The 13,708-nt window shown below is 37.6% G+C and overlaps 1 protein-coding gene across 3 annotated transcripts in view; it reads left to right on the top strand.

The window, feature by feature from the left end:
• Window positions 1-13,708, top strand: part of Vps4 (vacuolar protein sorting 4) — a 237,104-nt gene that overhangs the window by 124,955 nt on the left and 98,441 nt on the right. For all 3 annotated transcript variants that reach the window (XM_090377655.1, XM_090377656.1, XM_090377654.1), the window contains exon 6: window positions 7,203-7,321. In XM_090377655.1, the coding sequence (XP_090233781.1) occupies window positions 7,203-7,321 (119 nt within the window). The remainder of the gene's footprint in view (window positions 1-7,202; window positions 7,322-13,708) is intronic.

Here is a 13,708-nt window from a genome sequence, read left to right as displayed (position 1 = left end):
TGACAGTGGTAGAGAATGAAAAGGTCCTGGGGGTAATTGTGCAGGCAGATATGAAGTTTCCTGATCATTGCAGACGATCTGCATGAGTAGCTCATGGTGTCTTGTCAATGATACACAGGAATTTTTCTAGCAGGGATAAGGAGGTGATTATCCCATTGTATAAGGTAATGGGCAGGCTACACCTTTACTGTATACAGGTCTGGAGGCCTCATTTTAAGAAGGATGTAGAGCTGTTGGAACAAGTACAGAGAAGGGCAACAAGATTAGTGAATGGAACAAAGGGTTGCTCTTACGAAGAAAGGCTTAAGTTTTGCAAATTAGTGTCTGGAGACTAGGCACCTGCGAGGTGGTTGAGGTGTATAATGCCTTGAAAGATTTGAGCATGCTCAATGCAGATAGGGATTCTTCCTCTTCTCAGAATAATCACCTGAGAGGGCATAAATTCAAATTGAGGAAAGACGGTTTTGGGTAGATGTGTGGAAGTTTGCCTTTAGTCAGTGGGTGGTTGATTGGTGGAACAAACGTCAATCTGTCGTTGTAGAAGTTGATAGCTGAAATAGATTCTAGGCAGAACTTGACAAACATTTGGAGCGAGTGGATGGGTGAAATAAGGGGTTTTTTTTTTTGTTGTTTTTTTGTTTTTTTTTTTGGCTGATGTAAGTTTGCTTTCTTGTATCATGTGCCTATGCTAATGCTAACATAATGATATATTACTCCATGGATGGTAGTTTGGTTTACTATAACAATGTCCATGAATTAATGAAAGAGTTACATCTGGAACACACCCCTGTGAAGTGGAGGCATGTGGTTTTTAGCATAGGCTTCTTTTTTGCCTGATAATTTATATATGCATCCCATGCATTTTTCTTCTCTGCCACAAGCCTCATTAATTCATGTGACATCCATTTAAGCATAGGCGCCTCCGTAGCCAGGTGGGAAGGAGCAGCAGTGCGTAGCACACGCTTCTTGATTAGACCGGGGTTCGAGCCCGTCACCACCAAATACGGAGGATGCAGAAAGGTCAGGGAATGACCACTGCATATCCCGGAGCAATATGGCCTTAGTTGCTAATGCTCCTGAAAACAAAAATAACAAACTAACAATCCATTTAAGCCTGAACCTTGAACAGTATTTCTTAGTTGGTATGAAAAGCCTTGTAGCCTCCAAGATTTAGTCTTAAATGGAAGTCACATGAATAAGTAAATCCCACTTCAGTATACTGTGTGATCACTGCCACCTATCGGTTCCTTTATCTGTAAACGTATGAGAACCTACGGGTTCTTTTGCAAAAAATATGCTATCACTTATATGAATGGAATATCTGTGCCAACCTAACAGTGGTAGCTTTGCTGACTGGGTTGCAAGGTGATACACTAAATACTGCTGCTTTTTATGTGAGTGCAATAATCAAGTGAAAGATTTCCACTACAAGGTAAAAAAATGGTCAGAAACTACACCAGGCCAGAAAAATGTAGCACATCCTCCTGGTGGATAAGTCAAAAATCTATTTGCCTCCATTGCACATCAAGTTAGGTAAAAAAAAATATATTTGTGAAAGTGGTGGACAAAAAGTAAGATTTTCCTGTTTAAGGCAAAAGTTTCCTCAAATCAGTGAGGCCAAGATAAAAGAGGAAATTTTTGTGGTTCCTCAAATCAAACTGCTATTCCAAGATGAGGAATTCACTAAAAAACTAAATGCTACAGAAATAAAAGCCTTGAAGGCATTCAAAAACATCTGCCATAACTTTAGGCAACAAGAAACTACAAAATTACAATAAAATTGTGAATGAGCTAAATTTAGTATATCTAGAGTTGGGACACAACATGTCATTTAAAGCTTCATTTCCTACATTCCCATTTAGACTTTTTTTTCCTGAAAACTTGGGAGCAGTCTCCGATGAACGTGGTGAAATATTTCACCAAGATATTTCTCAAATGGAATAAAGATACCAGGGAAAATGAAGTCCAGATATGTTGGCAGGCTACTGTTGGAATCTCATGTGGGAGACACCAATGGACGATTATAAAAGGCAAAAAACAACAAAATAAGTGTTTTGTTATCAGATAAATATTTTTGTAAATAGAATAAGATTAATAGACCCATTGTTCAATATTTAGTACTGTATATAACATATTCTTAAAATATACAAAATTTTTTTACTAGAAATATAGTTTTTGACTTTAATCCTTTCTCTCTTGAAATTGGGGGTGTTATGGCAATATGGTTGCCATATTTGAATTCAGCAGTGTCAAACCTACAAGAATCACCATAAATTTTAACAGGGAGCGAAAAAAATGTTTTTTTTTTTTTTTTCTCTTTTTGCTCGCTGGTGTTATTAAATCATTAAATTTTTAATATTCGGGTCTCCTTTTTTGAGATGAGAACCAGTTTGAGGTTCAGTGGAGTCACAACAAGATCAGTTTTATTGCAAAGTTGCAGTGTATCCAAGATGAGAAAACTACAATTCTTCCTTGACATAGCAACATAGGAAGAATTATTATATATCAGATGGAAAGCAATGCACAGTCTGCATTAAAAAAAAAATTTCAAGGGAAGATTTAGCCATAAATATTGTGTGAAAGGAATCATATGCAACTGAACTAACTTTAGGTTGTCGGTTCAATTAGAGATTTGTTTGTAAGCAGTTAGTTTCTCTCGTTCTCTCCCTCTGCCTCTCCCTCCCTCCCTCTCAGGTAGAAAAACTAGACAAGAACTTAAACAACAATAAAGTACTAAAAGACTAACCATTTTCAGTTACTTCAGTTCTGGTCTGACTTTGCACATAGGCAATTACTTTTTAAGGGCACAAAGGGTGATATTGTTGTACACATTGGCACTAATGAAGTTAAGAGTACGAGACTGGCGGAATTACATAACAAGTACAGGTTAATGTTGAAAAAAAGCCATGAGTTAGGGTTGAATTTGAAAGTGTCTGCAATTCTGCCTAAACGCAATAGGAGGGAGTATATGATGAGAACCTTATCAGTCAATTTAGCCCTGTCGAGATTGTGCAAGACTCAAGGGGTAGACTTTTTCTCAGCCTGGTCTGTGCTAACAGGAGAGACTGCTTCTACAAGGATGGGATACACTTAAATAGAAAGGGTGCAAGAATATTTGCTTGAGGGGGATACACGGACTAACAGATTAAGAGTAGCCGCTGGCAGAGGTGAAAGTGATTATTGCACTGCTTCTATTGAAATGAGCAGCAGCCTGGAAAACAAGGTGCAGGGGATTCCAGAGACTACTGGGAGTCATTGCGGTACAAGTAAATACATGGGCTGTGTTAGGGTAGCTAAGAATAGGAACAGGTGCATGTATACTTGTGGGTACACCAGTGCTAGGAGTTTGGTAAATAAATTTGATGAATTTGAGGTGTTGGTCAAAACTTCAAAGGCAGATATTGTTGGGATAACAGAGATGTGGTGTCACACAGATATAAGGAATGCAGAACTGGAATTTGGGGAGTACAATGTGTACAGGAAGGATACACAGGATAGAAGGGAGGAGAGGTTATGCTATTGGTTAAGAAACACATAAAATCCAAGGAAGTACAGCCAGTCAACATGGCTGGACAGTGCAGTGTCAAGTCAGTTTGGTGTGATGTAAGCGCTGCAAAAGCAAAATTTAGAGTAGGAGTGTGTTATAGGTCTGCTGAGTATAATAAACAACTGTACAGAGAAATAGAGTGGGCCAGTAAATAAGAGTGTCTTATAATGGGGAATTTTAATTTCCCAGATATTGACTGGAATTTGTGGGTTTGGTCACTCACACTAGCAAGGCTCTTGTGGATTTATTTGATGATTGTTTTCTACAGCAGCATGTTCGGGAGGCAACTAGAGGGAGTAATACTCTTGATCTGATTATCAGTAGTGATTCTTCAAACATTAAGAACCTGCAGATAAAGGAACCACTAGGTGGCAGTGATCACAGTGTGCTGAAGTAGGATTTATTCAAAGAGGTAACTACCATCAGGGATAAAGGGAAGGGTTTTTGTTTTTTCATAAAAGTGACTAGAGTGGTCTGAAACTTATTTAAATTCTATACAGTGGGATCAACTGACGATGTTACCAACAGTAAATTCAAAATGGGAAGCATTCCAAGAAATAATCTTGGAAGCTACTAGGCTTTTCATTCCATCTAAGAAATACTGTTCAGGGTTCAGGCCTAAATGTATGTTAGATGAATTAATGAGGCTCGTGGCATAGAAGAAAAATGTATGGATGCATATAAATTATCACGTGACACAGAAGCCTATGATAGATATAAGCTGGTCTGTAACCAAGTCACAAAAAAGAGGTTAGGCAAGCAAAGGCAGATTATGAGAAAACCTTGGCAAAGGATGCAAAGAAAAACAGGAAAGAGTTCTTTACTTATGTAAACTCTAGAAGGAAGGGGATGAATCAGATTGGTCCACTTGATATCGATTGTTCAACTGTTGATGATCCTGCTCAGGTAGCTAACAAACTAAATGAATATTTTGCGTCTACATTCACACATGAGGACTTATTCAGGGAGGGGAATGCCAGAGGTGTATTAAACTCTGGCAGAAAGCTAGATAATCTTTAATAACTGAGAGTAAAGTGGAGGAGAAATTGTTGAGGATAAACATAAGAAAGGCACCTGGAGTGGATGGAATCTATCCAATTATATTAAAGGAGGCAGCAAAGGAAGCAAGCAAATCCTTAGTCATAATTATGAGAGCTTCCTTGGACTCAGGGGAGGTATCTATGGACTGGAGATGTGCAAATGTGACCCCAATCCACAAATGAAGATCAAAGGGAGACACAGGTAATTACAGATCTGTTTCCCTGGAACAGAAGTTAAACTTCTGTTCCAGGGAAATTAATGGAGGCACTGGTTAAAGAAGCATTGCAGGATCATCTAGACAAGACTTCATTTATACCTCAGACAGCATGGGTTTGTTAAGGGGTAGTCTTGTCTGACCAATTTGATTGGATACTATGATGTAGTCACAAAGGAACAGGTTGCAAAGAATGATTTTTATATCATATATTTGGATCTTAGAAAGGCTTTTGATACTGTTGCAAATGGAAGACTGCTGCACAAATTGGGGCAGTGTAGCATTGGAGGCAAATTGCTGCAATGGATAAAGGGGTGGTTGAGTGGGAGAAGACAGAGTCGTAATCAGTGGACACAGCCCTTCATGGACTAATGTTATTAGTGGAGTCCCCCAAGGTTCAGTGTTGGGTCCATTGTTGTTTTCTATATTTATAAATGATATTGATGATGGTATATCAGGCTTCATGTCCAAGTTTGCAGACAATACGAAGGTTGGCAGGGTCGTTAATGACAGTACACTGCTGCAATAGGATCTAGAAAGGTTGAGCAGAAGGACTGAGAGGTAGCAAATGAAGTTTAACATTGACAAATGTAAAGTACTACATATGGGAAGCAGTAATCCCAGAGTAACGTACCAACTCTGTGGTACTACGCTGACAGTGGTAGAGAGTGAAAAGGACCTGGGGGTAATTGTGCAGGCAGATATGAAGTTTTCTGAGCAGTGCAGACGGTCTGCAATAGTAGCTCATGGTGTTTTGTCAATGATATATGGGAATTTTTCTAGCAGGGATAAGGAGGTGATTATCCCCTTGTATAAGGCAATGGTCAGGCACCACTTTGAGTACTGTATACAGGTGTGGAGGCCTCATTTTAAGAAGGATGTAGAGCTGTTGGAACGAGTACAGAGAAGGGCAACAAGATTAGTGAATGGAACAAAGGGTTGCCCCTACGAAGAAAGGCTTAAGTTTTGCAAATTACAGTTTCTGAAGACTAGGCACCTGCGAGGTGATCTGATTGAGGTGTATAATGGTTTGAGCATGCTCAATGCTGATGAGATTCTTCCTCTTGCTCAGAATAATCACCTGAGACGGCATAAATTCAAATTGAAGGACAGTTGTAGGATAGATGTGTAGAAGTTTGTCTTCAGCCAGCGGGTGGTGATTGATGGAACAAACTTCCATCTGTCATTGTAGAAGTTGATAGCTTAAATAGATTCAAGGCAGAACTAGACAAACATTTGGAGCAAGTGGATGGGTGTAATGAGAAGGTATGTGTTTTTTTTTTTTTTTTTTTTTGGCTTAGGCTATATAAGTTTGCTTTCTTGCATCATGTGCCTTTGCTAATGCTTTGTATGCAGTCATTCTCTTCCAAACTTGATGGCAATTCCCAAAGTGCAATCAAAACATATAAAAGTTTGGAAAGGTTGTAATGTTGAGTTGTTGGACATCTTGGTTTTGGCTTACAAGTTTAATTTCATTTTGTAAAATATATCTAGACCAGTGTTTTCTAACCTATGTTCCAAAGGCAAAAAATAATATTTTATTTATGTGCATAAAAAGCATAGGTGTTCCTTAAAATCAAATTTTCACCTTTAGTAAGGTATAAAAATGTGACTAAATAGAAAAACAACTGATGACTCAATTCCCTCCTCATGCTTTGTACATCTTGTCATGTTCTCAAGTTGGCAACTTTCTCCCTAGTATAAACATCATGTAATGTAAGCTATAAAAAGAATAAAAGAACCACCAATTTATTTCTGCAAGGGCTCACACACTGTGGCTTGATTTGTTTCAAAGAAAGAAAACTGATTGTCAGTTGTTTTATTTGCTTTTCTTTCTCTTTATAGAGTTCTTTGTAAGAGGAAATTGCATTTTAAACCATCAAGCCATCCATGACTGGCATTAAAAGCTTCTTCATTTTCACTTTTGCCAAATTTTTGCTATATCCACTTATATAAAATTCATTAGTAAATTTATATATTTAAATAATTGAAAATAACATTAAGGTTAGTGAAATTTGTAAGAAATTTTGATAAATTTTCAAATACACAGAGCAAACTGAGTTAACATCTGTATTGTGGACTGATGAGCATGTGATAGTTGAGTGGCAACGGGACTGATGAACTGAACAATGGGGCAATGAACAGCAAGGACTTCTTGTATTTTTGTATGTAGTTTAGTATTTTTTGTGGTTCATGGCTTCTACCTCAAATATAAAAGTGGTTGTTATCTGCAAAACATTAGGAAACACTGATCTAGATTGTGGTAAAGCTTTACAATTTTATTGTGATATTTTAATGTCTTTAAATACTTTTAATTTTACTTTACTTAGTTGTTTAAGAATTAATTACCATTTATGCCTTTTACTCAAATCTTAAAATAAAATTTAATTTTCTTTACAGCCACCAGGAACAGGGAAGTCATTTTTAGCTAAAGCTGTTGCTACAGAAGCTAATAATTCTACGTTCTTTTCTGTGTCATCATCACATCTCGTGTCTAAATGGCTTGGGGAAAGTGAAAAGTTAGTTTATATTTTAATTTATGTTTTGTATGTAATAATCTTTGATGCTAATATTATTTGTGATTCTGTGTATTTTGTCTTCATTTACTATTTAGATCACATAAAAAAGAAGAGGAAAAAAAGTACAGCTGATGGGAGGGATTAAAAGGTGAAATTGAGAAATTTGTATTTCATTTACAGTAGAGATTGCCAAATGACTGTTTTGTAAAGAAAGTACATTTATTAGCATACATTTAATTATAATGGTGGAACTAAATATACATAGACGTAATAAAAAAAAAAGCCATGAGTATTTAAATATTGTCAAATATTCAAATATACAAAGGGTACTAGGAAAGTTTTGCAATATGACGCAACAATGAATCACAGGAAGCTGCTTGTTGCTGCATGTTGAGACATGTTCATACGTGCATAGTAGCCGCTGCACCAAGTCGTTGGGCTCAGTTATTCATTAGTAGTGAGAGTGTAAAGTGCTTGTGATGGCATCGTGGTCACGAAATGAGATAAGGACAGTTTTGCGGTATAATTTCGTGCGTGGTTTAACCATAGACCAGTGCTTAGAAGAAATGACTCTTGCACTAGATGATGATTGTCCACATCGTACAACGATATTCAGGTGGTATAGAGAATTCCAAAGGGGAAATTTCACTCTGGAGGATTCTGAGAGGCCGGGAAGGCCACGAACGTCAGTTACGGAGGAAAACGTTACTGCTGTGAGGAAAATGCTTGACGAAAACAGGCGAGTGACCTACCCACAGATAGAGGATACTTTGGTCCTAAATGCACCAGCAATTCGTTCGATTCTGCAAGAACGAATTGCTGGTGCATTTTGCACGTGAAGAAACTTTGTTCTCTCTGGGTGCCGCATCAACTGACTGAAGAGCAGATGACACGACGTGTGACTTGGTGCCGGGAGATGTTAAAAAAGTTTGATAAGGGACAATCTCGGTATGTGAACAACATCGTGACAGGTGACGAGACTTGGCTGTACTATTACGATCTGCTGACCAAGGCTCAAAACAAAGTTTGGGTCTTTGATGATGACGACACACCCGTAATTGTCAGAAAATCCCGATCTGTAAAGAAGAAAATGATAGCTGTATTTTTCAAATCGAGTGGAATTGTGGAACATGTCGTTTTGGACACGCAGAAGACAGTCACAGCTAAAGTGGTATACTGAACAATGCCTGCCTAAAGTCATTGGATCTATGAAGAACCTGCGGCCAAAGTCAAGAATGGACACCTGGTACCTCCATCACGATAATGCTGCAGCTCACTGCGGCAAAGCCTGCACCGAATATTTGACCACGACAGGACTGAAACTTCTCGAGCACCCTCCCTACAGTTCAGACCTTGCTCCCTGCGACTTTGCACTGTTCCCGCATGTGAAAATGAAGCTAGAAGGGAGGCAGTTTTCCAGTGATGAGGACCTTCTACGGGCTTGGGACAGCGAGTGTGCTTTACTCCCTAGTGAAACTTGGCAGAACTGGTTTAAAGATTGGTTTCGGAGGATGGAGAGGTGTATTGAATGTAGAGGAAATTACTTTGAAAAAATTAAATAAACAAAGCTGTATTGCAAAACTTTCCTAGTACCCTTTGTATATATATACACACACATTAGCAAAACATCCACTACTACCTTGTAAATATAATTCCAATTGAATCGGAGAATAGACAGCAAAAACAAGTACAAAATTAAATGAAAAATAAAAAGCGTAGTGGATGTTTTGCTAATGCTGCCTCTGTATTGCCCCCTATAGTCCACGTTATTTCCAGATATATAAGTTGGTGGTTGCTTTGTTTGTTCGGTAGTTTGGTTTTCTCCACGTGAATATTACTTTTTCTGTCCTATTATTTTTACACTGCATAAGGACCACCTTTATTCAAATCTATTGCATTGGCAGCCTGATCCTAGTATCATTCTGTTGTGGCATGGATTTGTTTAGTGTTTGAAATGCAGTGTTTCCCTGACGATTATGGCTGCATGGTCCTCCTACGAGATGGGGCATAATTGTCAGTCTTTTCTATCCAATTCAATACTACTTTCAGTTTATTTCTACTTATCTGTTGGTATTGTTGGTAGAATACATTGGTTTATAGTGATATTTCACGTAATTAAGAATATGGTGCTTTGAGGGAGGGTGCCACTAAATTTCTTTTGATTTGGACTTTTTTCTTAATATATTAGGAATGTTTCTCCAACTATACCCTATTCATTATTTTTGTGTTTTGTGCTGTTTTATCTTTTAAATTCATCTGCACTCTACTGGTTTGTCATGCTACTGGCTATGCATTTCATTTTATTTTTAACCTTACATTTCTTAGTTAAATATATGCAACATGTGGTTTTTTCATGTTTGCTATACTATTTTACTATTAGTTATTACTATTATTTATTATACTTGTGTACTATTAAGTACACAAGGTGCCTGAACTAAGAGAAGTTTAAGGGATAGTCGCAAGTGGAAGTGAAGTAGTGGTTAAACATGTGAAAGAAATTGAAAAACCTTGTACAAAAATGAACTGGGACTGAGGAAGCAAAAAAATAATAACAATAAATAACAAATAAATATCACTATATTCAGATATGGGAGGGCAATTTCAGCAAGTATGCAAAATCTGAATATAGTAGATAAAAAATGACACATAGTCAGAAAATTCATCAGGGGACTACTCCTGACCATGTACCAGGCACTGCGTTTCTAAACTTGTCTGTAGTATTACAAAAAGGGGGAAGCAAATATGCAGCCTTTATCGTAATACCAGTAGACAAGGTAATTCCTACGCAGCGTAAAAATAAAGTTAATAATGTAAATTAAAATAAATGCAAATTTACAAAAGTGTAATGTGAAATATAATACAAATGTGAAGTGTGGAAAGGGTGAAAGGTTATTAAATTAATGTGGTAGAAAATTAAAATTCAGATACGAAGCAGAGAAATATGGACAAAAAAGTGTAGACCAGCAAATGGTATAGGGAATGGTAAAATTCTTGTGGGGGGGAAAAGATGGTCAAAAGAAGGTGAAATAGCAATAGGATTGAGGATAGACAGAGCGTTCGTATCATAACTCCACATAGCAGATCTATCCACAGAATTGCAATACCTTACTAAAAAATTTATCGATAGGAAATAGCCATTACAACTAATAAAAGAAACCATTACCTAAAGTCCATAATAGTATTAATAGCCCTGACAACATTAATAATCATTTGAATAAAGATACACAGACCCTTATTCATCCTTCCATACCATCAATAATATGCTAGACGGCTTCAACAGAGTTTTAAGAAGACAGATATCAAGTTAATATGTACATCTTATAATAAATTAGGTTCTAAATTTAATTCATACTGGACAACATATGAGTATACGACACAGGATTATAATAACATATATTTGATTAGATGTCAATCAGATTGTCAAGCATGTTACATTGGTAGTACAATAGTTGAATTTGGGGGTTCGAAAATTTCTAACATGTGCCTACTACCACTTTAATAGCTTCAAATCTAATTTATCGGGTACAGAATTAACACATGTTCAATCTTGTAATCATAACCCATGCATCAATTCGGCTATTACAGTAGTTAAACTGAATTCTAGTTATAAAATTCTTCAAAATGAGGCTCTCGTTATTGAGTTGTTTAAGTGCCACACATCGTTCAATATATTAAACATGAAAGTTCCAATCATCTTCTTCCCTATTTGGAATTTAGCATGTATAAATTTTCCACATGCACTGAAATGCATTTCAAGAACTTAACCAGTATATAACATACTTCGTGTGTTCTTCTCTTTCCACTAAAGCTAACTGAGGACAGTTTCGAAAGTCACTCATGTGCAGCTATTAGCTTTTATCTTGTTTTAATTTTTAATACATGAATTTTAATAAGACAACTATAGAATGGAATGTGCACTTTCCTTTCTTATGCAAATTTTAGCATGTTTTAAAGCTCGTAATTTTTAAAATTCATAATTACACTAAGTTATGAATATCTACTAATCAGAATTTAAAAATTTTATAACTACTATGTACCTGTTATAAGTTTTATTAAACCAAGTGGATTACTATGAGGTGAGTGCTGAAAATTAAGCTATGCTGTACTTATGGTCTAGTTGTTACATCACAGTGCATAAGGAATCCTTAATATATCATCAGCCACTGAAAAATTTAACTCTTTAAATTTGTTACAACACTTAAGTTTTTCAGGATCTTTACTAGTTGCAGTTTCAATTATTATTCCCTTATCATTTATTTTCCTTACGGATTTAATTTTTAAACACTTAAATTCTGACCTTGAAACCCTTTGTAACATCACTTCTTTACTAGTTTAACATGAGCTATTAGAATCAACTTTCACCAAGATAACATGTTTGGGTTGCGTACCCTTAACACCAATGTCACTCTGTATTTGTTTGCTGGCCCTTAAGGCAGCCACACCTGCATGGGTACATGCCTGAACGGCACCTCCGTAGCCAGGTGGGCAGAAGCAGCAGTGCATAGCACATGCTTCTTGATTAGACCGGGGTTCGAGCCCATGACCACCAAATACGGAGGATGCGGAAAGGTCAGGGAATGACCACCGCATATCCCCAAAGCAATATGGCCTTAGTTGCTAATGCTCCTAAAAACCAAATAACAAACAAACAAACGTGCCTGAACATCCGACAGCAATTTATTTTGCTCTTCTTTTCTTTTGTTTCTAAATCCAACTTGGTTCTAAGCTTCTCATTATCCAAAGTTAAATCCAAGAGAAGTCTCTCCAAGTTATTCCAAATTTTAGAAAGTTCAACAATCATCAAAGGAGTTACCTTACCTCCTTCCTTGACCATGTCCAACATATTCAATTTTACTGCATACATATAATCCAATATGTCAGCACTGCCAGATTGTTCTAATTCAAAAGAATAATTTACATTGTGGAGAGTTTCTTGGTTTTTCTACAAGGGAGGGAATTGGTCTTTCAACAATTTCTCGAGAACCACCGAAGGTTCTTTAAAGCAAGAATTCACATAATCTGGGTCCAAAGTTAGGTTTCCAGGCATTTTCACAGAGGCAGAACCCTTGTCAGACATATTTATACTTGAATAACCTTATTAATATTCTTATCAACAGTTAAGAACAAGGTCAGTTTATCAATTTACTTATACACAGTTACTGAATGATAAAGTCAATCAACCTGTAACCTTGCTGCTAACACAGTGGATATAATGTTATCCTATGTCACAATGGAGCGTCCTCACAGCCAACGCAGTGGAACCCAATAAGGCTGTAAAACAGCAGATATCCTTACTGCTAACACTATGGATGCACAGTTCACACTATGGATGCACAGTCCCTGAGGTTGTCATAGGCATTCTCTCAAATATGCCAGACAAGCTGTACTTGCTACCTGGGAGTCTAAAATGCTGATGGAACTGATATTCGGGTGACACTCAAGTCAAGTGGACCCAATTTCGGCGAAGTCCGGATGGTGTGTGACAGCCAAATCCTCTGCTTGTACCTTCACGATGGTGGGACTGTTAGTAATCCTGGGTATAACCTCCTTGTACAAGTACATGGTGGGTGACCACCCAGGTGTGAACCAACGTAAGCAGGGGTCGAGGGGTGGCACCCACACCACATGGAGGAATGCCGCCCCTCTATGTTACCAGGCAGTACTAGGTGGTAGATGATTCTCATCAACCGGTGAAATCCTCCACTTTGCTTATTGGAGGCTTGAAGTGGTGGAACCCATGTTTAGTCTCTAGAGCTAAGTTGCGGTCAGCCCTTCCCTATCTCTTCCATCATGCAGTATGATTGATGACTTTTGAGGTTATGATGAATGTTGTGGCGAGATCCAATATTCCTTACATTTCAAGGGTACAGCTCTAAAACGGTGTTCGCAGGCCGGCCGCTAGTTAGTACACCGGACCGAACCTATTGGAAACTCTCTAGGAGGCTTCTGGATCACATAGTGACTGGAGGGAGTCCGAGTAGTGTGTATGCGGGGAGCATTGTCGAGGCCACGTTATGTCAAGGATCTGGGTATATTCTTACCACATGTACGCCATATCCAAAAATTTCATTACTTCATACAGCATATCCCACCAACTTTTTCTTACTATTGAATACACCATGAATTGTCAAACAAATAGAGCAAGCTTATTTGCGAAAAGATCTAAACCTCCCAAGCACTTCCTAATTCATTTCACAAATGTACGTGGTCTCAATTCTAATCTCAACGATGTTCATTTCCACTTGCAGTCTACCAAACCTCATGTACTTTTTCTGACAGACTCTCAGTTATCGGTTGATTCAACTACTGCTCATCTCAGATGCCCAAATTATTCACTGTATGATTCCTTTCGCCTCAAAGGTGGTACTTGTGCGTATGTCCGTTCTG

This window comes from Mastigoproctus giganteus, chromosome 7, assembly GCF_048544385.1.
Source record: "Mastigoproctus giganteus isolate SK-2022 chromosome 7, ASM4854438v1, whole genome shotgun sequence".
Classification (NCBI taxonomy): Eukaryota; Metazoa; Arthropoda; class Arachnida; order Uropygi; family Thelyphonidae; genus Mastigoproctus; species Mastigoproctus giganteus.
This window is presented reverse-complemented; position numbering and strand designations above follow the sequence as displayed.